Source organism: Asterias amurensis, chromosome 1 (assembly GCF_032118995.1).
Source record: "Asterias amurensis chromosome 1, ASM3211899v1".
Classification (NCBI taxonomy): Eukaryota; Metazoa; Echinodermata; class Asteroidea; order Forcipulatida; family Asteriidae; genus Asterias; species Asterias amurensis.
Window position 1 is genome coordinate 32,470,639 of NC_092648.1, and position 27,859 is coordinate 32,498,497.

The 27,859-nt window shown below is 37.2% G+C and overlaps 1 protein-coding gene across 2 annotated transcripts in view; it reads right to left on the reverse strand.

The window, feature by feature from the left end:
* Window positions 1–818: 818 nt before the first annotated feature.
* LOC139937155 (kinesin-like protein KIF16B) overlaps window positions 819–27,859 on the reverse strand; it is a 58,502-nt gene continuing 31,461 nt past the window's right edge. Inside the window, exons 17-31 of one of the 2 annotated variants that reach the window (XM_071932192.1) lie at window positions 27,410–27,529; window positions 26,707–26,758; window positions 25,809–25,946; window positions 24,965–25,124; window positions 23,631–23,684; window positions 22,106–22,667; window positions 20,587–21,672; window positions 15,791–15,892; window positions 11,485–11,630; window positions 10,296–10,472; window positions 9,415–9,487; window positions 8,654–8,767; window positions 8,056–8,145; window positions 7,469–7,552; window positions 819–6,862 (exon numbers count right to left, since the gene is read on the reverse strand). In XM_071932192.1, the coding sequence (XP_071788293.1) occupies window positions 6,707–6,862; window positions 7,469–7,552; window positions 8,056–8,145; window positions 8,654–8,767; window positions 9,415–9,487; window positions 10,296–10,472; window positions 11,485–11,630; window positions 15,791–15,892; window positions 20,587–21,672; window positions 22,106–22,667; window positions 23,631–23,684; window positions 24,965–25,124; window positions 25,809–25,946; window positions 26,707–26,758; window positions 27,410–27,529 (3,114 nt within the window). In that variant the 3' untranslated portion in view covers window positions 819–6,706. The remainder of the gene's footprint in view (window positions 6,863–7,468; window positions 7,553–8,055; window positions 8,146–8,653; window positions 8,768–9,414; window positions 9,488–10,295; window positions 10,473–11,484; window positions 11,631–15,790; window positions 15,893–20,586; window positions 21,673–22,105; window positions 22,668–23,630; window positions 23,685–24,964; window positions 25,125–25,808; window positions 25,947–26,706; window positions 26,759–27,409; window positions 27,530–27,859) is intronic. The other variant, XM_071932202.1, reaches the window with a different exon arrangement.

The following is a 27,859-nucleotide window of genomic DNA, read 5'->3' on the forward strand; positions in this document are numbered from 1 at the left end:
TTGAATTGGTAATGACATTCAAATGGCAAAACAAGATCAGTTTTATTATGTGCCTAAAAGAAAAACATCTTCACAAAATAAAATATGACCCAAAACACATTTTTTTTTATTTGATAGGTCAGGAAAAAAAGGTCTGTCACATTTTATTTCAGTATAACTTTAAAATGAGCATTTTTGAAAAATTCATTTAGCAACATTGCTCTTCCCAATAGACTACAAAAATTAATAGTCTGTGGCCTATTTCTTAAAGCCATTAAAGCATAAAGAAATACTGCATAGAGGAAATAGGTAACCAGGCAAAACTATCAAAATACAGGTAGTCATTGGGACTAGCTGGGCCTAATTTCATAAAGCATTTAAGCACACAAACTTGCTAGGCTCACAAAAGTATTGCTTAACAGATACAGGTTACTAGCCATAATAATATTAAGTTTACAGTGTTGTGGCTGGTGCCCCACTCAACTACTGCTAAGCAAAGAAATTTGTCAAGCAGTATTTTCTGCTTAAAGGAACACGTTGCCTTGGATCGGACGAGTTGGTCTATAAAAAGCGTTTGAAACCGTTTGTTATGAAATGCATATGGTTAGAAAGATGTTATAAAAGTAGAATACAATGATCTACACAAGTATCACTCAAAATTGCACGGTTTTCCTTTTACGTCGCGAACTATCACGGTCGGCCATTTATGGGAGTCAAAATTTTGACACCCATAAAAGGCCGCCGTGTTAGTGTACAAGGTAAAAAGAAAACCACGCAATTTGGAGGCATATTTGTGTAGATCATTGTATTCTACTTTTACAACATCTTTCTACCCATGTGCATTTTATAACAAACGGTTACAGAACGCTTTTCAAAGACCAACTCGACCGATCCAAGGCAACGTGTTCCTTTAAGCAGATCTAAGAAATTTGTCCTATTATTCTGTGTTATACATGTTTAAAAAAAAAGTAACTTTGTATCTGCTTTCACCTAGTGTTTCCAAATGGTCCTGGCTTGCACCCTCAAACAGGCAGAAAGTTTTTGCATATTAAACTAAGAAATCTGCACAACTCCCTTCATGCCCAAATCATAGTCAATCTTATTATGAAATAGTCATATTATTTCCCCGCAATTGTTTACCAGTAAGCAAATGTCTCAATGAGTAAGCAAAAGAAAAGACAAATGAAGTTTAAGTTTTTAAAAGCATGCATGAGTGTTGAACTTGAGCAGTGTTGATGTGCAACTCAAATTTTGCTCACAGTAAATTAGAAATTGAACGTAACATAATGATTATCACAGACATTGACAGAAATTCTGCATTTCAATTTATCATTGATTTTTTAATAAACTTTAATTTTTCACATGTTCAATGTACAATTTGTTCTGTTAAACTGACGACATGTTAATACTCAGCAGAAATAAAGCAGTAAACAATAAATAACTTTTTTGAAAATTTAAAAGTTAGTCAAGAGCTTCTTTAAAACATTAATTTCTAGTTTGTTAATTGTTCATGCATCAATCCCCAGTCACTTTGACTATTTTTCTGTATTTTCAAAGAAAGTCGACAAGAAAAATGGAAAAGAAAAAAATCTATCTAAATGCAAGTCACCACTTCTTGATAAGATACAGCACAGATCTTCTTAAAAAATGTAGTCAACTTTCATTTACCTCATAACGATTCAAAGAAAAGAAGCAAACAAGATGGAAAAAGTAGAAAAAAGCAAACAAGATGGAGAAGTATTTCAAACCTAAACCAACGATGTACCTTATCCTGGTTCAAAGAGTGTAATCAAAGCAGAAATTCTTCCCCAACTAAATGTTGTACCTTGTTTGATTTGGACAAATCAAGCCAACCAGTGGCAGCAACTGCGACCAACAATTCCTGACATTGTGCCTTAATTTAGGTTTTCCCAACGGTTAACCAATTTCAGCAAAATCAAGTCAATTTCACTTAAACCCATGCATCCACATTCATGCATTTTCCCAAATTCAGTTGAACTAAGGTTTCTTTTTAGCAACTACATGTACTGCGACGCGATTTTGTTTGATTTCATTTTAGTCATTCTCACTTTATGGGCATTCAAGACTACATTTTGATCACTTCTCAGTGGATTATCAAATGCACAGGTGACTGCTCTATATTCAGACACCCCATGTTTGACAACCCTGTGTTAAAGACACCGCACACTATTGGTAATTGTCAAAGACTAGCCTTCACAGTTGATGTTTCTCAACATATGCATAAAATAACTAACCTGTGAAAATTTGAGCTCAATCGGTCATCGAAGTTGCAAGATAATAATGAAAGAAAAAACGCCCTTGTCACACGAAGTTGTGTGCGTTATAGATGGTTGATTTCGAGACCTCAAGTTCTAAATCTGAGGTCTGGAAATCAAACTCGTGGAAAATTACTTCTTTCTCAAAAACTATGCCACTTCAGAGGGAGCCGTTTCTCACAATGTTTTATACCATCAACCTCTCCCCATTGCTCGTCACCAAGTAAGGTTTTATGCTAATAATTATTTTGAGTAATTACCAATAGTGTCCACTGCCTTTCAAAAAAACTATTGATTTACACACTAGAGTTAGGGTTATGGTTAGTGTAAGAGCTATACGGAAATACAAGAGGGGACGGAACTTGGGTGTCGAAACATAGGGATGTTGGAACATAGGGGGTGTAATCATTGCATGTACATGTACCTATTTAGAGTTGATAAAACTGAATGGTTGAGCAGCCTCTTGCTGCTAAATTGTCTGTAACTTATTGAACTACCAGAGAAAGCTAACACATTTTATGAAGTAAGCTTACTAGTAGAAGCAATTTTGCAAACACAAAACCAGTGCTAAATCTTGTCTATAATTACACCTGAATAAAAATGATGCTACTTTAACAAAAGAACATTGCACACAAAAAAAACAAATAAAATGCTATTGGTTAATCAAAAGGCAAGAGTAACGATACATTAAAGATACGCACAATGTAATAAAAAACAACTTACAATAAATATCAGAATTTGTTTTCAAAATTCATACACGTGGTTGGTTTTGATTCACAATTTAAATTAGTTTTTTAAAGTCGCTTAAGTTAGCAGCCTAATCTGTCAAAATCAGAGTAAAATTAAATTTCACCGCAACGGTTTAAATGTATTTCTGAATTCAGCATATGATATTAAGCCACGGCCAAATTTCGTAGAGCTCCATTTAAAAACAAAAATGAGCCAAGTACAACACAATAGTGCCCACTGTAAAGAGGTTATCAGTTACATTAGTACATGATCTTAGCCAGGGTTTCAAAATGGGCTCAAGGCTCATAAAGAAATATAGTCTGGTCCCGTCCTGTTTCATACAAAATTTGATGTGCTGAATAGCAGGAACAAAATTACAGTCTGTATGCTTTTCCTTGCCTTGTACAAAAGCCAGTCTTCAAATATTCAACAAGGCACTTCTTATAATAAGCCACATGTTATATTTCAAGTTGTTTAATTAGTTTACCCTGATTAAAAACAAATTAGTGATGTTATTTTTTTCCGCTTTAAAATAAATTAAAATAAACATTAATAATTTTAAGCATTCATTTGCATGCTTTTACAATATTATTGATAAGTAAAATGGACAAATTAATTTAGTCACAGTACCCTAGATTGAGTTGTTGATATATTTGGAATAAAAAAACATTTAACAGGTATTATTACACAAGAAACGCTGAGACGTTTTTTTTCTTCAAATTTCTACATGACAACAAAAAATAGTTTTACAGTGTACTATTCTAAGATAAAAGTCAAAGGGCTTCTCAACCACATTTAGTCAAGTTTTCTTTGTTCAACCCAGAAGTACTTTAAAACAAACATAATATGGAAGTTGTTTTCACTTGAACTATAGACAAAATTATTCTGTCTGAGTGAGCAAAGCATGAAACCTCCAACTACACACACACAACATTTTGACACAATTTACAAAAATTCCCTTAAAGTACCTTTTCATTAAAAATTTTGAATTTCTGACCAAAACAAACGGGTCAATAAATTGCAGCATACCACTTTAAACCTAGACTTATATTGTGTTCATAATTGTTTGATTTTAATGTTTGACTCAAAAATTTGAGATAAAAATAAATATTAAAAAAAACAGGAAAATATGTCACAAAATGATGGGTGATTTTCACAAAGTTGCCATTTTGTCAAAACGGAAGCATCCAAAACAAACTGGGCACAATTTCATGGCACTGCTCACCCCCAAAACAATGCTCTTATAAAGATTAAAGTAAGATGGAAAAAAACAAACTGATGCTTTCCATTAAATGGAAAAATTGTCATCCCTTATCATCCCCAAAACAAACATTAATGACAAAAACAGTAATTAATATAATAATAATAATATTATTAAACAAGTAAACAACAAAATTATAACAATAATTATTTGTAGTAGGACCTCCCAAGCGACTACCAACATTTCACAATACCTGGAATAGTGACAGAATTGTCAACTGGGCAACACCAACACTTTTTGCTGAGGAATGCCCATTTGCAAATTATGTCCTCATAATTGCGGAGTCTTCGATCCAACTTTCAAGCCATACTTATATGATTGGAACCAATAATAAAAATTAAAAAACTTTTCTCTTGAAATTTGACCACCAAAATGAAGAACACGGAAGGTAACACTCATTCTCAAATGAAGGACGGTCTACCAGCCTTGACACTTGTGACCTTAAGCAAGACACTTAACCATTCCTTCGCCCTTCAGATGGGATGTAAAGCCGTTGGTCCCACAAGTTGTGTAGCGCATGTAAAAGAACCCAGTGCATGCACTTATCGAAAAGAGAAGGGGTTCGCCCTGGTGTTCCTGACTGTGGCTGCTGTATGCGCCGTAGCATCTTGTAAACCATTACATGGTGTGGTAAGGATTAGATCTCATTATTTCAAAACTTTGTCCCACTTGATCCCCTTGCAGTAAAAATCATTGGCGCTTTGTATCCTTTGAAAAAGGCGCCAATTATATATAAATATAAATACAAAGTTTATTACTATTATTATTGTTATTATTATTATTATTATTATTATTATTATTATTATTATTATTATTATTATTATTATTGTTATTACCAAGTCAACCAGGTTCCCTTAAATGAAAAACCTAAACCAATTATAGTTCTAATTATCACACACCATAGATTAAGAAACACATGTGGTAAAATATCATTAACTTGTTGTTCAGTGTATGCGCCACACTGCAGTTGCAATCTACCTAAATGTCATTATGTAAAACAATCATTTTATCTTTGATCCGTTCCCTCTCCAAGTCTTTTGGCTGTCGGTTAAAAAGATCATTAACCACAGCACATGCTTCGTCAAACTTAATAATAAGTTTGTTACTAATTTAATGGAAGACATTTTTATTTCTTCCACTGAAACTTGCAATAAAAATATCAATCAAATTCTCAAACTCAATCTCTTAATTTGCAGTTTAATCCTTAAACAAAATTAGTTAGTGGCCTGACGTTTTGACTCAACCAGAGTCTGTCCCGATATTAGTTTCCGAGACAAACTCTGCTAGGGTCAAATCGTCAGGCCAGCAACTTTTTCTTTGCATTTATACCATAGGTCCTTTTGGTTGTTTAGCAATTTGCAACAGCTAGTTATATTTTTCCTTTAAAAAAACTCAAACAATGGACCAAATGAAGACTTAGACATGGAAGATCTTTAATTTCATTACCACTTTACTGCCCTAAAATAAAGTACTGTAACTGACTTTAAAAAAAAACATTTTGATGATCACACCTGATCTTTCATTTCAATAAGGGACAGATATCTGTCTCAAAATTTGGGGCGGGGGGACACCTCAAATTCAAGATAATTCTTACTTTCTTTCTTTGTTCACTTTTCCAGAAAATAGTAAAAATGACCGCAGTTTAATTTACAATACCATGATTTCGTTCATCATGATATAATTTCATTGGTACCAACCCCTTAAGTTTGTGATTAACTTGTTTATATTGCACTCAATTATTCCATAAATGACCTTTTTAAACATGAAGGGTCTGTAAAGGAGGTTCATGTACTCTTTATCTACACATGCAAGACTGAGTCTCACTTCTTGATCCATGCTCAAGGATAGATAAAACGCGTTAGTGCAGATAGATACAGTATCCCTGAGCATGGCCTTATAGCTATACATGTATGTATATTTCACAGGATTAAAATGCGACAGTCCTTGTAAACCTAATGTGACAATAGTTTGGCAGTCTGCAAATGGAGTCTTGACCAAGGGTAGAAGGCCTCTTTGTTTGTGAATGTCATCAACGAAAGCACATCCAACCAAAGACGACATACTCTAAGACTGCCAATGGTGATGAACCGTATCTTATCCTGTAGTACACACCCTGGTATGAGATTCTCGGCACAGCAGCAGCCTGCTTTATCACTGTCTTCACTTCACATGTATGGAAAGCTTGACAAAGAATGGAACACCTGTTTTTACCAAACGATTTTACCAAACTCTTCCCAACTTAGGATTAATCTTTAGGACTAAGGATGAGTTAAATCTGTATCCGAAGACGTTGGGACGCATTGAATCCACCCTAAGTTGGGACGGGTGAGTCATCCAAACTCGAGACAGGATTAATCCTAGCGTTTTGTGAAATCGGCTGCTGGCCTTTGGGAAACCTTTGGCCTGAAAGCTAACCAAAGAAGTTAACTACTTTCTTTCACTACACATTAACAATGTACGATCATCCAGTGCCGTATTTAGTAGTCTCAAAGGCCCCTTTGCGGAAGAATGTAGCGAAGTCACACAATGTTTGTTTTGATAAGACTCTATCTGGACCAGGAGAGATTGGACAACTAGGCACCTGTAAGCATACCCTGATGAAATTCCTCAGGTACACCTGAAATAGAGAACAAGAGAAGTTAAACGTTTGATGAATTTCACGATGAAACCTTTCCATTAATATTTCTATGCCCTTTTTAGAATGATCACAAGTCCTAAAGAGATGAATCCGAGGTGGTGATGCCATAATCTAAAGATCAGTTTTTTTCCTAGCCCCCAACCTATTAAAAAAAAAAAAATGATTTGGGTGGGTGGTGGGATGTGGGTGGTGCGAGGCAAGTGAGCAGCAAAGTGATTGTTTTTGAGAATCTTATTTATTTATTTATTTTTTATTTAGTTATTTATTTATCTATCTATTTATATAAAAAAAAAAATTGGGGGGGGGGGGGCAAATGAATATCTGTTATTTCAAATGTTGCTGCAAGAGTAGTTAAAAAACACATCATTTGTAGCATGGAGAGCATTTTGTTGTATTTCAAAACAAGACAATGATACATTGGGATAACTGTGAGCACAGAGCCAATGTTCAGCCCCTTTAAACCAATTGGGGGGGGGGGGGGGGGGGAAGGTGTCAAATACAAATTTGCCCTTTGTCCCCCTTCCCCAATTTCACCCCTCCTGTAGGTCACCACTGCTTAACACACTCTATAGAGCCACTTCTTACCTCTAGATCTGCACGTCGTTTTGCAATGACTCTTTCTGACCAGTTAGTGAAGAGTTTCTTAGGGGGAAAACTCAGAAGACCAATCTGAAACAAAGCAAGTTGGATATTAAACATGATACTAAAAAAATGATGGTATAAGTCCAACAAAAGGCACATTTGTCTTGTAAAGCTAGGCAGGAACAATGAGATAAAATAGCACATTATACACTGGACTGCATTGCCAAAGGCCAGTGTCTTTATCCCCGCGCCAGTAAACTCAAGACCGGACAAGTCCGCAATCTTGTGTTTGTTTTAAACGTTGACTTTCAGTCTGGTATATTGATTCTGTTGACTATTAGAGAATACTTACCCACAAAATAATTAGATCAATTTTAGGCATTTTTTCTTCTCATTTCAATTCTGTTCTTGCACACAAAATTCTAGTCCAGTAAACATTTTGAGCTAAAAGCCCTGCGTTCTTGTGTATTTCACCCATATTCGAGCGCTAGATATAGAACCCAAGGTTATAGACTTTTAAAATCAACACATATTCTATAGTGCTACATTACATGTTATAATGGCACTGTTCACATCAGCTCTTCTCTTACCTGGGGGTATTTTTTCCTCATGTACTCATGTAGCTCTCTGAATTTAGAATAGCGTCGATATATCTGCCATCTGTCATCAAGAACCTCGATCTGTTGACGAAATAGAAGGAAAATTATATAATCAAATTTTGACTGGGAATCTTTGAACCTTTGTTATGGTCGCACAAATGTAAGCCTGATTCTTACATCCTATGAATGTGAATGCGATAAGAATTTTGACGTCACAAATTCGCAACGATTATTTCGCATCAGCTGATTTGTGCTCAACTCCTGCAAAAAACATTCTCTGAGAAAACAGCCCTGTGACATCAAAATTTGATCGCATTCGCATTCGCAGGAAGTATGAACCAAGCTTCATAGGACATGATCAATAAACAGGGTTTCTAAATATGGGAATCCTTGTCCAAGGTTCAATGAATTTTTATTCAATGTTGATTTTAACAAGTTATTCGTATTTTATAAAATTGCTACATGTATTTTTTGTTATCAAGAACATTGCCTAAGCTTGAGTTCCTTTTTTTTTTTAATACACATGAGACTTGCACACTCTATGGTGGGACATTATTTATACATCATGACACAGACTATGAGCTGGTACCTGTACTTCAAACACGTAGTGTGCATCCCAGCCGTGACCTCGTAGCATATATCTAGGAATAACAACACTGATGGGATCGTCCAAGGTGTCTGTATGTGGCGTGATGGCTGACGACTACAACACAAAGGAAACAGAAAAAACGATGACACACAAGCAACGATCTTTTAAGAAAAGATCTTTTTTTAAAAACCTAGTTCCTTGTGACTGTGAAAATGAGGTAAAAATAGTTTTGAATTTGTAACCTTTGCTGTGTTCCAGGCCAATTAAACCAGTGTAATTATCAGACTATGTTTCCGTAGGGATTTTTATATGGTATATGTACTGGTTATAACACACTGAATAGTCTTACAAATAACTTTTGTAAAAGTTTAAGTTGTGGTCAAAATAAAGTTTTGGATCTAAGACTTGGAACTAAGAACCATATGCCTTCACTGCATTCATAGTTTAAAAAAAAATAAAAAATAGTTTTGAAAGTTGTGATGTACAGCTTTAAAACATAAAATTTACAACTTTATGACGGATGACATGTGTTTCTACAAATTTCGTGGACAGGCTATTACGGTGAATGGTTTATACAGAGGAATATGTGAAATGATCACGTATTAGTTGATCAAAGTGAAGCGGTAAGCCGTTTGGGAATTAGCGCCTGTTACTAGTTCCCAGAATTAATATGCAATGAAGCACAGGATGCCCTCAGCAACAACCTTAGCAACAGCCACAGCCATTAATTCGGACACAGCCAGACTAAAAGTTTCACTCACGGAGTAGGTCCTTCTCAGAGGCGTCTTCAACTGACCATTCCCCTGCAGTGACGTCCCACCAAAAGAGTCTCGCCTGAAAAAAAAAAAAAACATTCACACAATTGATTACAAAAAGAGGAAAACAATGGAAACATAGTCACGTAGTAGTGTAACCCACTCCAGATGGCATGGATATAATATCGAAGTCTTATATAGCACACGTGTCTACCAAACAAGGTACTCAAGGCGCTGAATATATACAAACTTTCAGAAAGATAGGTTTTTGCAGTGATGGATTCTGAGACCCAATTATGTAGCACTAATAAGGGTTCACAAGGTACTACCTGATATAAAGAAGCTTTCTCCTTCATCCCTCTAGTATGTCTTCATCCCGTATCTCCATCACTGCACTGTTTCATGAGGCCAACATGACAACTTGCCCCTTCCCAAAATTCCCTCAACCCCAAATTCTTCCACATCCATTTTCCAAAGAATTTGTTCCTTACCAAGGCTCTTTCTTCCCTCCCCACAAAACCCCTCCTCCGTGTTCTCTCTTCCTGTTCTGTGTGTCTTATTCATTACCCTCTTTCTTATTCATCTCTCCAACATCTTCTCCCTCCGGCATTCCTCATACCGATTTCCCCCTACAAAAACTTTCCCCGTTCCTATTCTTCTACATCCCCCATCTCCGTCTTATGAACCACCTCATTCATATCGTCAAGTTTACTATTTCCACTCTGACTTCCTCTTTGATTTCCTCTTTCCTCCTCTCTTTGGCCCTTTTCGAATCCACAGCTTTGGCTTTGGATTCAGCTTCAGGCTCCGTTCACTGGTCTGAATCCCGTAAAGTTTTTAAAAAAATGATGGGCCTAGCTAGCCTGAGCCAAATCTGAGTCTCTTACCGTCTCATCTGTATCCTGAGACTCTCCAGCTCTTCAATATGAGCCTTCTTGAGTTCTTCCAACTGGAGATCTCGTTCTAGCCTCTCCTTCTCCTGGTCTTCGTGGAACTGTTTGTCTCTCTCGTTGATCTCCTCCTGTAAGCGCTCTTTCACCGTTTCCTCAACCAGTTTACTGATCCTGTAAAAACAAATTGAAGAAAATTCCCAGACCAGGAGACAAAACACAATGTCCCAAGATTTACAATAAACTCACAGTTTGAAGATAATGATGGTAGAAAGCTTCCCTTAAAATATTACTTGCTGAGGTGCTGTAGTTTTTGAGAAATGAGTAAAACAATGTCAAGACAATCTGTTTTACATGCTTAAATAATTTTGTGACTTGGTTTACTCGAAAACTACAGCACCTCAGCAAGTAATATTTTAAGGGAAGCTTTCCACTATCATTATCCTGAAACCATGTAAGTTTAATGTAAATCTGTGAACACTGTGTTTTGTGTCCTACAAAAAGTACCCCGACCCTTTAAGCAGAAAATACTAAGCAAAGTGTCTTTGCTAAGCAAACAGTTAAATATAGAACTTGTCCCAAGTGCACAATTATCTCACAACACGATGTTTCAGTCCTAAAATCACAGGAAAACCTCCTTGCAGTGATGATTTACAGAACCTGAGCAGTGTCATATATTGCTAAAAACCATTCATCTTAATACCATCCTAATTTTCTGCATGGTTGTGAACAATTAAAGGCAGTGGACACTATTGGTAATTACTCAAAATAATCATTGCCATAAAACCTTTCTTGGTGACGAGTAATGGGGAGAGGTTGATGGTATAAAACATTGTGAGAAACGGCTCCCTCTGAAGTGCCATAGTTTTCGAGAAAGAAGTAATTTTCCACGAATTTGATTTTGAGACCTCAGATTTAGAACTTGAGGTCTCGAAATCAACCATCTAACCGCACACAACTTCGTGTTACAAGGGTTATTTTTCTTTCATTATTATCTCGCAACTTCGATGACCGATTGAGCTCAAATTTTCACAGGTTTGTTATTTTATGCATATGTTGAGATACACCAACTGTGAAGGCTAGTCTTTGACAATTACCAATAGTGTCCACTGCCTTTAACTTTCCATTATTAGTCAAGAAAAAGTCAACGTTTTTTCATTTGTGGAAGCAAAGCGTCCGAACCTACCTCTCTTTGTTCTCAAGTTCTTGAAGTTTTGACCTCTCGGCTTCGATCAACTCTCGCTCAGCAAGTCTCTCGGTCTCAAACTCCTCTCTTTGTCTGGTTAGATCTAACTCCTTCTTCCTAGTCTCCTCCTCAAGGTGCTTCAGATTCTACAACAAGAAGCAACCAGGCAAACATGAAAGACGCTGAAATTTTCTTCAAGAAAGTAAAAACTACTTGATTCAAATACAGCATTATGAACGAGGCCAACCTATTAGGTTATGTGTGAGTCATTTAATGTCTTCAAAAAAACATCTGATCAGATTCCAGGCATGTAACTGCCGTTTGTCAGAGAAAAAAAAGGGGAAAGTGCCTGGGGCAAAAATACATGTTGTACTGTGTTTTTCAATTTTCAATGGCACAGCTGGGAAACGCAAAAAAAAATGAAATCACCTGACCAACTTAAATTGCTATGCCTAAGATTCAGAGGGCAACAATCTAAAATCAAATTAAAAATCAAATTGAGCCAGGTAATCTGACTTTTGTTCACAAATCATACAAGAATTCCAGTAACAATCGTTTTGAAGTTATCAGCAAAATTGCTTTTTGGCATTTCAAGCATGATTTGTAGCTTTCGGTTTAGAAGAGACTCACAGCAGACCATGATGAATACCTTGTTAGATTCTTTAATGGATGGACCACACTTTTTTTGCATTTAGCGTCAATTTCATAGCATTAATTTGTATGGTTGGGGGAAAAGAATGTGTGATGGTCTTCACTTTAAAGCTGGTTCAACTTTCCAAAGACTGGTACCTTTAACCAAACATACAGTTCTTGTCAAACTTAACTGCTTAACATTTCTTTTAACCTTAGCAGTTTCCCAGACTGATTTTTCTAGGCCCAATTTTCGGACTGCATATTGGAGGGGCGGATTAAATCAGCTTTAATGGTTGGAACATATCACCTGACCTTAAAATGAACTTATGAAAGTTTATGCTTTGACCAAAGTAAGTTTTGGGAACTCGTCTTTAAACTTGTGTATGCCTTGAACTTGAAATTACTGCAGTCAGTGTGTTTATGCTATTTGCAATTTCTGAAAAAAATTGCAACTTCTGAAAAAATTGCAATTTATAGAGGCACTGCTAGGGTTATGGCAGATTGTAAATTGACAACTTTCATGGGGAAGAAAATGCAGTGAAATATGTAACGAACAAAGGACAAATTAGTGTCCAGAATGGTTATAAAGCCTTCAACATGTATATTAGGGGACTGTTAGAAGTTAGTTTAGCCCTGATGAACCAAGTTGCTGATGTTAACTGGCTGTTAGTTCAGGATGTGCATGTATATGCTTCAAAACAAAGTATACCTCTAGTTTTTGGAATCCGTTGATTGTTTTTTTTTCTTTTCTTTTTCTATATAAATGTAGATAATATATCAAACGAAACTGTGAAAATTTCATTTCAAAAGGTGGTAGCGTTTGTGAGATATTATCAACAAAAATCTGGAGCAGTTTTGTCCACCCAGTCTGTAATTGGAAGACACAATCTGAGAAAAGTTTTATGCAAAAAAGTTTCTCTGAAAGGATTGTTTGTTAATCACTCTCTCACAAACCACATTCATTTGAAGGGTATTGTATTGTTATACATTTACAACAGCTGCAGTGCTTCTTGGCAAGTTTTTTTTATCATTATTTTTTACAGTCATTGATTTTGGGTTAATTACCAAAGGTATACTTTCCCTTTATCGTCATCCTAAGTTAATTCATGAGTGATTCAGCCGTCAGCTGCGATTCATGCTGCGTTAATAAACCATTATGAAATGAAATGAAATCTTTCTGAGAAAACAGGCAATTGGTTTGTAATACAAGATGGCTACCCTCAGAGACAATGAGGAGCAAATCGTATGATGGGTTTTCAAAATATGCATGCAAAATGTACATGTAAGTTTGATGAAAATGTGAAGGTTAAAATCACAGGTCTTTATTAACTGAAGGGACCACTACATCTAGTTTGTTATTAACCAAGATTTACAGGCTCTAACATAGGCAGTGAACATACAAATTCCTGTATTGTACATGCACAACTGTCTGCATATTAACTCAAAAGGATGTATGCAGTAATGATTGAAATTGGGTTTATGATTAATGATTGCAGACATGCTCAACAGTGAAAAATGAAACCTGCAAATAAAAACAAACCAGTAACTCCTGTAAGACAAAGTAACAGGTTAATATCAACATTTAACTAAAAACAGGCGGGGAGGGGGGGGGACATTTGAAAAACTCTTTTTAGGTTGGCTACTTTCTACTCTTAAAGTACGCTAATTGAAGTAATATAATTCTTTCAGCTGTGACTAACAGCACTACTGTAAAAAAATGTATTTTTGAAAACATCTGCCTTTTCTGAGGGAAGATATAACATTGAAGAAAAACTTATAAACATTATTGTGAAGAAAAGAGTAAACCGGTAGGACAAGCATAACTGTGCATGCAAATTGTGAATGCTGTGCTATGTGGTAAAAAAAAAACATTTAGTTAGAGGGGGGTGAGATAAAGAGATGCATTATGTCAAGAACAATCAGTGATTGAAGCTGTAAGCATGGAGTGTGGTACAAAGGCAAGACCGAAGGCAACAATGAAAGCATCACTGATTAGACACAGACAGACACACAGACAGGCAGATAACTGACAAACAAACAGAATAATCAACAAACTGCAGTGTAAGAACTCCATAATAAACGGTATCTTTTGAGACCCAAAGCTTTTATGCAGAAAATGGTGCTTAGTAAATTCAATTTTAAAATAAAGCTGGGCACCAGCTGCCAAGATTATCATTGCATTTTGCCATGTGACACGTTTCTTCTAAGTAATATACTTCTTTTGCTTACCAGCTTTAAGAAAATTTGTCTGCAGCTGATTTCATAAAACTTAAAGGAACACGTTGCCTTGGATTGGTCGAGTTGGTCTTTTATGGGAGTCAAAAATTTGACTCCCATAAATGGCCGACCGTGTTAGTTCCAGACGTAAAATATGAAACCGCGCAATTTTGAGTGATACTTATGTGGATCATTATATTCTACTTTTTAAACATCTTTCTAACTATATCGATTTCATAAAAAAACAGTTTCAAACGCTTTTTGTAGACCAACTCAACTCGTCCGATCAAAGGCAACGTGTTCCTTCAACACATTTGCACAAGTCCACTTGCATAAATTTATTTTAATGTATTTAATTTAATCACATCCAACACAAAACAGAGCAGGCGCCAATTAAAAGACTGATACAAGGTTTAACCATATGAAAATACAAATAATAAAAATACATAAAAAGCACACACACTGGTACAATGCAAAGAGACAAACTAAAACCGGACAAAGTAACTGTTTATACTTGGTTCGTGAAATCTGCAGCTAGTGCATCAATGCTGGTGCAAACAGTGACCTCTGACAACATGAGGTCAGATTGGGTGAGAAAAGTGTTAGTGGCCCGTCACCTCCACAAATAAGCTACAATGTTAAATGTAACGTTGCAAATGGGTGGCCCAAGCATTTAGGCCGGGATTGTGTTAGCTGTTAATGATATCGAAACCAATGGTCCAGCAGAAGTAGACCCCAAAAATGAATCACAGCCAGTATCTTCTCATCCATCTTAAATCAACTGATATCTCCCCACGTCGGTCCCAAAATAATCGCCAATGTTGTTCATATAAAAGATTAGTTCTTCTCAAAAAATTGGTTGTACCATCAAAGAACAACATGTCTTAAAGGATTTTGGTACTTTTTGTAACACAAAACACAATGTCCACAAATTTACATTAAACTTACACCATTTGAAGATAATGATAGTAGAAAGCGTTCCTTAAAATATGAGTTGCTGAGTTGCTGTAGTTTTTGAGAAATGAGTAAAACAATGTCATGAAAATACGTTTTAAATAATTTTCATCTCATCATCACTGAGACGAAAATTATTTTCATAACATTGTTTTACTCATTTCTCAAAATCTACAGCACCTCAGCAAGTAATATTTCCAGGGAAGCTTTCTAACTATCGTTATCTTCAAACTGTGCAAATTTAGTGTTAACCTGTAGACATTGTGTTTTTTGTCCTTCAAAAAATACATAGACCCTTTCACCAAACAAGTTCACAATCATCTTTTACAAACATGTACCGTTTTCATTCCTTCTTCTTGACATTATTTTCAAAGATTTCTTGCAGTTGATAAAGATGAATTTAAGATAAAATGAAAGTGCAAGACCTTGCTCTGTGGCAACAACAAACAAAGAACAAGAAAAAGTTGATAAAAATGTGTGTTTTTCATTTTACAAGTCTTACATCCAAGATACAACGGAGTAGAGAAAATCCTAAGATAAGGGCTACACTTGCAAGCGTGTTCATACCCGAGACAAATACACACCATAGGGTCCACGACAAAATCTGCATAGTGGTGCAAGAAAACATGGGTGAAAGCATCCAAAATACACACAATGTAAAAGGACAGGTTAGAATTATTACCTCTTCACACAAAATGAGAGTAATGATTAAAGGGTGGCTGCAGTGTTTTTTTTTATTCATTTAAACGATTAAACATGACTTTTTAAACCTGCAATATTTTTTTTAATTTTTTTTTTAAATGCGCAAGTATTTTAAAAATGGTTTTCAAGAGATTAAACGTTTACATAAACGTGACGTCATGTCAATAACCCGAGCCGTCGGGCCCCCTGGCTGTGTGCATATAGAGACGTGTGCACTGTGTGGCCTGGTACCTAGGCGCGTGTAGTTAGGGACCAGACTCTTTTTGCCGACGATATGTAGGGGCGGTAACAATCCACAAAAGGGTCATTACGCAAGTCAGATATGTCGGGAATAAACAAAACACTTAATTGATGTTCAATACATTTATCAGAAATAAATGACAGCAAAATTAACTGTTTTATTTTAATTCACTGCAACATCCCTTTAATAATAATTAGCTGTGACCGTACACCGATGTGGTAGAAGCACTGAATACAGGGCTCTCCCCCAGGTTTGTTTCAAAACTATGGGGCATTCTGGTCTTAAACTTGGGAAGTTTGGCCAAAGCATGCTGAGTTGAAACAAGGTCTTTGGAGTTTTTTCAACTTGGTGTTTATCTTGGTTTTTAAAGCCCCACTGTGCAATTATGAGCTTTCTATTTTCATGATATTTTTCTTTTTTGAAATAACAAATATTGTTGGCGCGTATTGGCACTCAAATCACCCAGTTCAGCCTGTTCAGCTAAGTTGTGCGTTGGGAGAACCCTAGTGTATTCAGCACTTTCCCCAAAGTCCTACGGGGAAAAACCACGGGTATAACTCAGATGGGATATGAACCCCCCCCCCCCCGCTGCATTCTAGAGGCGATATTTGAACCACTAGACCACAAAGTATCCCTTGTGATTGAGAGGCAAGTTCGGATTCTGTAAAACAGCTGTATACAACTTGAGTGGGATTCTTTAGAACTTTGTCTTTAAATCAACATTACGTTGACAAAAAAAAGTCTATACCCCTACTTTTAAGTCGGGCACTTTTCGTTCTGAACTCAAATATTATAAAACTTCACAAAAATGACATCTCATTGCGGGAAAAGATCAAATGGTTTGGAAATGATGCTTGACTGGTAATTTTAAAGAGTTCAAGTGTAATGCAAATGCCTTCCTGTGGGTGGAAACATGTTCTTTCTGCCTCTGTAACTTTCTAAGACGGGGTCCAATTTAAAAGATGCTTGAAAAGGCAAATGTTGCTTAGCAGAAACAGTTTATAAGAATAACCACATAATGTCTATCTTTTTTGACTGGTTCCTTGCAACTTTTGCTTAGCAGGAAAGTCTGCTGAGCACCACTTATTGCTGAACAGCTTTCTGAAACTTAGCCCAGTTCATATTAGCCTGGTCCCCTGTCCTTATCCGCAATGATGTGAAAAATAAGAGCAAAGCAAATATGATATCTGATGCTTGCAGGAAAGGATGTGCCACAGCTCAACATTTTGATTGGTATTTTTGTGCAGTGTAGAAAACATAGTAAAAATTTGCTTCAAAGTCACGTTTTGTTTGTGTATGCTTTTTATTGTGCTAATCAAAGCAGTGTGTGATTCAGAAATTACATCCAGAACCTTGGGGAAACTCTACCAAGGGAACAATAGACCTTTATGGGGGGCATCCATCTTGAATTTCTCCCGTTTGTATCAGTGTAACCAAAACGAGGTTGGCAGGTGAAATATTCTGGGCCATTTCTGGTGTCGATTTAAATCAGTAAACTTTATTAACATTGTGTTCTGGTGACTTGACAATGATGTTGTCAGTATGATAAAGGTCTACTGACCAATACAGGGTTTTTTCTTTGAAAGTACTATCTTACAAATTCTTTCAGTAGAAGTATCTGAAACTGAAAGTTGTAAGTTACTAGAGTTGCCTGTGGAAATTGCCTCACAACAAAACTCAAATGAATTAAAGTGTATCATGTAGCATTTTTATGAACGATAAAACCAAATGTTATCAAATGAAGATTGATTTGATGAGTTATGGGGAAGTTTGGTTTGTGGGTGTTATTTCTTATTAGGGCTTGAATTTAAATGTTAGGTGATTCAAATGTGAGTGACCAGAATGTCCAGTTGCCAATGCTGTTTTTGTTGTTATGTCCAGACCTGGGCCCAATTTCATAGAGCTACTTAGCGGCAGATTTTGTACTTACTTAGCGCTGCCTACTGCATGCACAAGAAAAGGCGTTCTAACCTTCCTGTGCTTACTGCACGAGAATAAACGATGTCACAATGCAAATCCATGGTGAACGCGCAATATGGCCGCCTAATTTTTCTGCTAACCTGTGAAATACACTTGCACCATAACAAAGTTTTCTGCTACAGCAAGCACAAAAATGTGCTTACCGTTAGCGCTATGAAATTGGGCGCTGATACTTTGTTCTTGGGGGAAAGGTAATTGTTCCTTAGTAGAGGTCACCTCAGCCAGGAAGTTGGAACATTACTGTTGGAACATTACAAGGTCCACCAAGAAATTGGCATGAAAATGATCTCAGAATTTCATTTCTATCCTTGTTATTAAAAGAGGAAGTTATAACCAAAAACTGGCAGCTAAATCTTTAAGACCAAAGAAGAGTCTTTCTGTTTAGCATTTTAGATAAATAAGTGAGGGTCAGAAATATAAGTCAAAAACTGCTAAAAGGTATTTTAAGTCAATAAAATTCATTAAAAAAAACTGAATAAAATGTATAGAGTACTGATGAAATTGATCCGATGTAATCCAGAAAATGAATTTCAGAAAATGAAATGCTGACTGTTTGATAACCCTTTTCAGTGGCATGTCGTACTGTCACTGTCAGGGCAAAGCAGTTAAGCGCACTGGACTAAAGCTCTAGTGATTCTTGGCAGAGTGTGGGCTTGGGTCCAGGGCCCAATTTCATAGAGCTGCTCTAACCACACAAATTTGCTTAGCATGAAATTTCTTCCGTGATAAAAACATGATTAACAACCAAATTTCAATGTGATTTTAGGATAAGCAAACAACAGCTGAATATCATTAACAAGGAATATGCAACAAATTGAAATTTGGTAGGTAATCCTGTTTTTACCAAGGAAGAAATGTTATGCTTAGCAAGTTTGTGTGCTTAGCAGCTCTATGAAATTGGGCCCTGGTCTTGACACTTGTGTCCTTAACCATTATTGCCTCACACCTCAGATGGGACATCAAGCTGTAGGTCCCGTGTGTTGTACAAATATGATCGTAAAAATAACCCAGACTTATCATTTAGAGAAGGGGTTCCCCCCCCCCCAGTGTTGACTGGTATGGTTGGCTGCAGATTGCAACACATGGTGTTATATAAATAATTGGAACATAGCTCTGCATACCTTTCAGAAAAAATAATGAGCGCTTTGAGATGCCCTTTATTGTGATAAAGTGCTATAAGAACTGAGTATTATTTTTATTTTTAAAAATGAAAGCAGGGTGCAGTGTGTGTAAGAGAGCCTGCCAAGTCACGACGGCGCATGGATGCTGATCACTTGGATTTGTCTATAGGATTGCTTTGAGTTAGGATCAACAAAAACTAATATCATGCCCCATCATTTATGACCAGAGGGCCTAACTTCATGATGCTGCGTACTACAGAAATTTGTTTTATACAACACGCTCTAAAGTGCTTGATTCTAATGGCCATAAAAGGGACACGTTGCCTTGGATCGGTTGACTTGGTCTATAAAAAGCATTTGTGACCAGTTGTTATAAAATGCACATGGTTAGAAAGATGTTTGAAAGCAGAGTATAATGATCCGCACAAATATGCCACGAAATTACACGGTTATCCTTTTACTTTGCAAACTAACAAGGTCAGCCATTTCATGGAGTCAAAAACTTGACTCCATAAAATGGCATTTTGTGTTAGTTCACGCGATGTATAAGGAAAACCATGCAATTTTGGGGCATATTTGTGTGAAACATTATATTCTACTTTTTAAAAATCTTTCTAACCTTCATATCAAACGCTTTTCATGGAGCAACTCGACTGATCCAAGGCAATGTGTCCCTTTAAGTGCGCATTTCTACCCAAAAGTAAATTGGATCACAATACAAGTTTAAATGCCAATGTTTGACAGCTGTATGAACACTTTTTTCTTTCTACCATAAACAAGCAATGCACAGAGATACATGAATAATGGATGCTTTTTAGTCGTCAATATAATACAACGAGCAGTTACTGTACAAAAATCTAGCTGCAAAATGCATTTTGAAATCTTGCTATATTTACATGCAAATAGGGCGAGTTGGTCAGTACACACATCTAAGATTCCCTTTTTCCATAATGTAAAAACTAAAACATAGACTACATTGCATTCTACTAAATAAATGCACAGCCTAAATATATCACACTAAAACTTCTGTTTGTCTATAAACCTTATGCTCATGACGCCCTCAGCAAGAGGCCAAAAGAAGGAACAGTAGATCATTGGCTGATGCTGTGCTCCGTGCGGACAAAGATGTGCACCCAAACCTCTAAGATGACAGGGCCCGATAACGTCAATGCATAAGTTCCATTCAAGACCAATCACACCGATGCAAAGATGTATTTCAAACTGTTTTTTCAATTAGACTAACTTGATACATACCTTCATCTTCTCATTCAGTTTCCTTTGCTCGTCTTTGAATCTACACTCGCTGAAGCTCTCTGTCTGCAAGAGTTCCTCCATTCGCCGGTTCTCCTGGAGAATCTCCTCCAAAAGTTTATTTAGTCTCTCTGTCTCCAACTTCAGCTCCTCCTCAGACTGTTCTAAAATAGTCTTTGATGCCTCCGCATCTTCCACTTTCTTTCTCTGTCTTTGCACTTCTTCACTCTTCTGAGTCGTATCCGTCAACTCTGCCCGTCTCTCCTCCAGCTTACACAGCTTCTCCTGGATGCCGCACTCCTTTATCTGGAGCTGTTCTTGAAGCCCTTTCTTCTCATCTGGGATGTTATCACACTTCTCTTTGAGTGACGTCAGGGTGTTACTTCGTTTGAGGTTAAACAGACTAAGATGTTCATCATTGATGGCTAACTTCTTCTTCTGGTTATCGATAGCTGTTTTCCGATTTGAGAGCTCCTCTTCCACATAGTGTAAGTTTGCGGCCTCGATCTGTAAGAGTTTTGTCCACTCCGCTTCCAAGTTGTCCTCATCTCGCCGTTTCTGTTTCTCCAGTTCAACAAACTCAGCTTCAATGTCCTTTTCAACGTTGGCCTCTCGAGCTTCAAGTGAAGCCTCTTCCTCAGATATCCTAGTCTCATCTGCCTCAATCCTGATTGCCTCTTGCCTTAACTCCATCCTCTCCTCCTCACTCTTGGCAATCTCAATGGACTTCTGATTCTCAATTTTCCTAATCTTGAGCTCCTCCTTCTCACTGTCTAGCCTCGTCCTGCTCTGCCACATCTCCGCCACAAGATTCTCAGCTTTTGATTGAATGCTCTTTTCGGCTTCCTCGATCTTGTCCAGTTGTCCCTGTTTCAACTTATCAAAGTCCTCCCACACTTTGGCCACTTCTTTGTCCTCCATGGCCAGTTGCTCTTTTAACGACGGGTCCATTGTTTTGGCAAGTTTACGGGCCACTTCATGCTTGGCTTTAAGAGCTTCCAGTTTTTCTCGCTCAATTTCCAAAAAGTGATGCTCTTCATCCCTTTCATGTTGAACTTTCGCTTGCTTTTTCAGAAGATCCTGTTTAGCCTGCGATAAATGGTAAATAATTATTTTCAAAAAAGGTAAACAAAAACTGATATGAACCATACACCTTCCATTGAGCAAAACATTATACTGAAAATACTTCAACATTCCCATGTACATGTATGATGTCACTTCCACATCCCCATCAGTACATCCAGTTGAAAGCACTTTGAGTTTACCTGTTTTTGTCTCCCAAGTTCCTTTCAAGCACAAAATGAAAATAAAGATTTTAATTCATGCAATTTACAAAAACTATCACTAATTTTAGTCAATGATAACAATGAGGGTTTTTCAGGTTTGGGGTTAAAAAATGTGGTATTATGTGAAAGCAAAGAAAAGCCAACTCTTCTCTAGTTATTGGCTCATCACTTATACTGAAAGAACAACAACTCAAGCTCTACTCTAGCTATATCTAATTTTCTTATGTTTGGAGTACCTGCTTCAAGGCTTCATTCATCTTCCCTTCTTTCTCCTCGAGTTCCCTCAATCCAACCTGGAACTTCTCTCTCTCCTCCCTAAGTAAGTCTTCAAGCCTGACTCTCTCCTCTGCAATCTCTTCCTCTTTCTCCGACCTCTGTTTCTTTAGTTTCATCTCTGTCTCCTCGAGATGCTTCCTCTCCTCTTGGACTCGTTCCTCAACCTGGTTCCTCTCTAGTTCCAAGGAGGCAGCCATCTGTTGACACTTCTCCTCGCTGTCCTCCCGTTGCCTTTCAAGAAGCTCCAATCTCTGTTGAAGCTCCTTGCATTTGTGCTCTTTCTCTCTGTTGTAGTCCTCCAGTTGCTTCAAGACCTCTCGGCTCTTGCGGCGACGCTTCTTCTTCTCTTCCTCCACAGCGTGCTGTGCCTCCGTTGTAAGATGCTGGGCTTGCTTCTGCTGCTGTCTCAGCATCTCAACCTGCTGCTGCTTGGATTCCAGATCACATTCGCCCTTCCTTTGGTTTTTCTGTCGCTGAATTTCAGCTAACTTAAACTTCTCTTCAAGATTATGAACCTCGATTCTGGGTGAAAAAAAGGAGGAACAACATAAAATAATATTAATAATAATAATAAACACTTGGTATGCACTCATCAAAAAACAAAAACCCAAAACAGACACAACTAAACAATTGGCAGAGTGAAAATGACCGAAATCCTACAATAGACCCTTACATATGACATTACATGCCCAAACAGTGCACTCAGTGAGGTCAATGTAGACATTTCATTGGTTGAGAGTTGTGCTCAGCGCATACACGTTTCTATTGTTCTGCTTCAGCTATGGCGATAAATGCAAGGGGTCTCATACTCGGAGTTTGAGTTGTTTTGTTTCTATAAAAATATTTAGTAACAGTCCATTATAATATTCTCTCCTGAAAAAGGTTATTCTTAGAAAACGCGAAAAATAGTTAATGGCCTGACGTTTCGACCCTAGCAGAGTCTTTCTCGAAGGCTAAATGACAACACAACAAACATGAACAGGTAACTAAGTGAAACATAAGCAGTGAAGTGAAAATACATGAACGGGGTTAGAAAGCATGCCTAAAAAAGCAAGGGGTAAACAACTAATAGGGGGACAAAAGGGGCATTACAAACGTCAAAGCCCAACATAAACAATTGTTAGCTAATAATGCTGGAACTAAATTTGAAACTAGCAAAAGTTGTTTGCCTGGTCATCACATTGACCCGTGTGTTATGTATTGCATGTTAAAGAATCCAGTACACTTATCATTAAGAAAAGGGGTTCGCCCAGTTTTTTTTTTATGGTTAGTTAGAGATTGCTCCACAGCACCTACATGGTGCTTCGTAATTAATTAGTCTCATCTTTCCAACTTAGTCTACATACTTTTGATGAAAAATAAAGAGCGCTTTGAGACGCCTACAAGTGTGAAAAAATGTTATACATACAAACTGCGTACTATAATTGCATATTGTTCTTCATTTGAAGACAAGATAAGCAGCCAAGCAGCCAAAGCCACGCCTACCTTTTTTCTTCAAGCTCTTTCCATTCGTCTCTGTGTTTCTTTTCTATTCCCATCCTACACACAGAACAGATCAAAGCAGCATATATAAAGCACATCAATCCAGATGAATGGGCGTCTCCCGAGCCCAATTTCATATAGCTGACAAAAGCTACTGAGCAGTTTTGTTTTCTGCACAAATTTGCACAAAACCAGTCACAAACAGTATTTAGTACATTGTATTTTGGCTAGGAACCTGTTTCTGCTGAGCGAGATTTGTCTTTTCTGAGTAACTTTTTGTACTTAACAGCTTTATGAAAATTTGCCCTGGATGTATGCCTTCCTTGAAGATAATACAACCCCCCCCCCCATACAAAGATTCGGAACCCAGAAAAGCATAAATCTAATGGGGCAGCAAAAAAGACATCTATAAGAAACTATATCGTGTACAACAGCATGGCAACAGAATGAAAGCTAACATTTTCTTTTGTGGCCATTCTAGAGCTGAGCACCAGTCACTTTGAAAAAGTTGGAAGTCGACCAGTAAATCTGTCCACAGTAAAAGTTAAGTGTTTTCCCACCCTCTTGAAATTGCGGTCTTGCCAAAAGAAAAAAACATCATTACGGTTCAAGCAGTCACTTTTTAAAAATCTCTTTAAAAAAATGACAAGAACAAAACATTTCTAAGTTTACAAGTTGATGGCACACACTGAGAAAAGATAGATCATCTACAAGGTGTAATTGCATCTACTGTACATCTGGTCCCAATTTCATAGCGCAGCTTACTGTAGCAGAACATTTTGCTAAGGTGTAAGCGTATTTCACAGGTTAGCAAGAAAGTTAGGCGGCCATCTTGCGTGTTCACCACAGATTTGTGCATGCGTCATTTATTCATTTCAGGTAAGCAATGGAATGTTAGGATGCCTTTTTGTGTGCTTACGATAAGCAGCGTGATGAAATGGAAATCACTCAGTAAACACAAATCAGCCGTTAAAGGGTCTATGTAACTTTTGTAGGACAAAAAACACAATGTCCACAGATTTACACTAAACTTACACAGTTTGAAGATAATGATAGTTGAAAGCTTCCCTGAAAATATTACGTGCTGAGGTGCTGTAGTTTTTGGGAAATGAGTAAAACAATGTCATGAAGACATGAAGAGAATGTCATGAAAATAATTTGCGTCTCATGAGACGAAAAATTATTTTAATCATTTACAAACATGTTTTCATGCCAAGGACATTTTGAAAAAGAACCCAAATACTTCAAGCAGCGCTATGAAATTGGGGGGCCCTGTTGATCTAAGAAAACTTTGCAAAGATGTGCGTCAACTTGCATGAGGCTGTGCAGCATCTTACCCACTGGAATGACGTAGTGTGGCTGCTAGTAGATTTTCTGTCGACCGATACATACTCAGATCATTGCAGGATTTTGATTTTAGTTCGTGGCGCAGCCGCTTTGCCTCCTCAGGATGGTTGAAACGTAGGAGGTTGGTCTCTCCGATGCCAACAACACAACCTGCGAGAAACAAAACAAGTGTTGGGTATTTATCAAAGGCACTGGACACCCTGGGTAAATTGTAAATGATCAGTATTCTCACTTGGTGTGTTGAAGTTGAACCGAAAAGTAATTGAAGTGTATGAGCAAATATTTCTAGCGAAACTGTACAACAGTTGAAGTTGGCAAATAAACCGTGCTTTATCGGTAACACTCATGATTGATTTTCTTATGTAAATAAACTTAATTGTTGTTGTGCTGTAAAACTGTGTCACGTTTGCAAATCATTTTGTCATGTTTGTTTTGGGAATCTTAGTCACCACATAGTTTTGACAGCCGCATTAAAAGGGGGGTGATACCAACATATGATATGCATTAAATAACGAATCTGTGAAAATTTGGACTCAGTTGGTCATCGAACATGCAAGAGAATAATGGAAGAAAATCACCCTCAAAAACGGCTTCAGGTCCGAGGTATTTTTCATCATATTCAAATACTTTATTTGAGTGAGAAATTACTTCTTTCCCAAAAACTATGTTACTTCAGAGGGAGCTGTTTCTCACTCTGTTTTATACTATTAACAGCTCTCCGTTGCTCAACATTACCAATTATTTTGAGCAACTACAAATAGTGTCCAGTGCCACTTTGTTTGTAAAAAAAAACTAAATAGAAAGAAAGGACTGTGAATCCTGTTTATGAACTACCTTGAGTGAGTTGAACCGGTTCACTGACTTGGTTACCATTGACGAAGCATACAGCATCTTTCATTGGATGAAGCATAACAATGCCTCCTTTGTTCCTCAGCCAACAATGCTCATCAAGGACATCTGCACCAATGAGAACTATGCAAAAATTCAGGAGAAAAAAAATCACAGAAGATTCAAAATTTCAGCATCGAAATTCCTTTTATTTATTAGTGGTTAGATATTATCTTTAGGCAGTTCTAATGAACGTCCTTTGACTAGGACGTAGTAGCTAGATCAAGGCGCTTACAACATCCTTATCTAATAGAGTTTAAATTTGCATCAGGGATAAAGGATATTAATTTTGGTTTTACCCCTACACAGATGTGTCAGGGTAAAACCAAACTTAATATTCTTTAAAATATCCCCGATGTAAATCGTTGCAGAACATGCTACTAAAACACAGGATTCAAACTGCATCCAGCTAGTAGGCAATCTCATCAGTGGTAATGATTCATTGACGGAGTGTTAACTTGAAGTAACAATTATAATAATAACCCGTTTTTATATAGCGCTTTTCACACCCGGAGGGCGTCCCAAAGCGCTTCACATTATTACCCCTGGTCACTGGGCCTTAATTCACTCCTTAAACCATCTCAGCTTTCTGGTGGGGAGTATACAGCCTTATGCAACATTAATATGCGCTTCTCGGCTAACTCAATCACAAGAACCATCTCTGCCCTCATAGGTACCCATTTACCCCTGGGTGGAGAGAAGCAATTATAGTTAAGTGTCTTGCTCAGGGACACAAGTGTTACCGCCCGGAAGTAGTTCTGAGATACACTTGTTAGTACATTTTGCATTATTGAAATAAGAGTGGAGATGAATTAGATTGTATTCAAATTGAATTTGTACTCACCTAGATCACAAGGCTCCTCAGCATCCTGATTCCCAATAAAGGTGTCTCCTTCCTACAAAACACAAACATGTCCAAATAGTCAAACATGTCCAAAAGTCGCACTTGTGTGATAATTTATAATAGACCTCACCATACTTGTCATGGCTTGGCAGATACTGGGGCGTAAACAGGAAGTACTCATAATATTTCTTTAATTATTATTATTTCTGAATCTATGGGGGAAAATCTACAGCTTTACACCACTGAAATAACATCATTCAAAGTAATTTAACTGGTTCATACTGTCGCATCAGTGGAAAGATGTTGTATCTCACTTTTGTACATATCTCAAATGAAAAATGCTCAAAGCACAAAATTGCATCTCAGCACATACTTGTTTTGTGTCTACATCTGGGTTATTTTAAGGAGCCAATCACAATTATCAACATTTCAACAAGCGTACAAACCGTATGCTGGGAGGGGGGTTAATGGCCGCTATGCGCTTATTTTCTGAAAAAAATGTTGACCAACAAAAACATTTTTTTTGCACCGTCACAAAACTGTTTGACCTTTTGAAAGTCAGATAAGCTTGTGAAAAGTTGATAGTTGTAAACGACCCCTAAGGGAGATACAACGTTTTGACAATTTCAAACAGACACAATGATATAAAAAGGCTGAAGCATGCTGCAGAGGTACAAATAGTGACAAAGGGTGAATATCTTACCACAATATGATAGAGTTTCAGTCCTGTGCTAAGCAGATCGTCATCCACGCCTATCAAATGAGGCAGGGCAGAGTCCAGGACCACACCCATCCCATCTGACCTTAGGGCTAGCGTACGATCCTGTGGAAACAACCAGAGTTGGACTTACTTATTTATTGAAAACAATTGCCACATTAACGACCAGCTTTAAAAGATTTCAATATGTAGATGTGTAGATCGGGTGATTGCATTTTAAACTAAAAACACAGGATCAGACACATAGCTCTGTGATTACCATGGGGATATTCTTCTTCGTTATGTGCACTTAAAAAACTAAAATGTGTTCTTCAGCATAGGTGAAAACACTATGTGGACATGCTTTAGTCCACATATAGTGTTTCAAGCCCCAGTGCGGACATGCTTTAGTCCACATAGTGCTTCAAACCCCAGTGTGGACATGCTTTAGTCCAC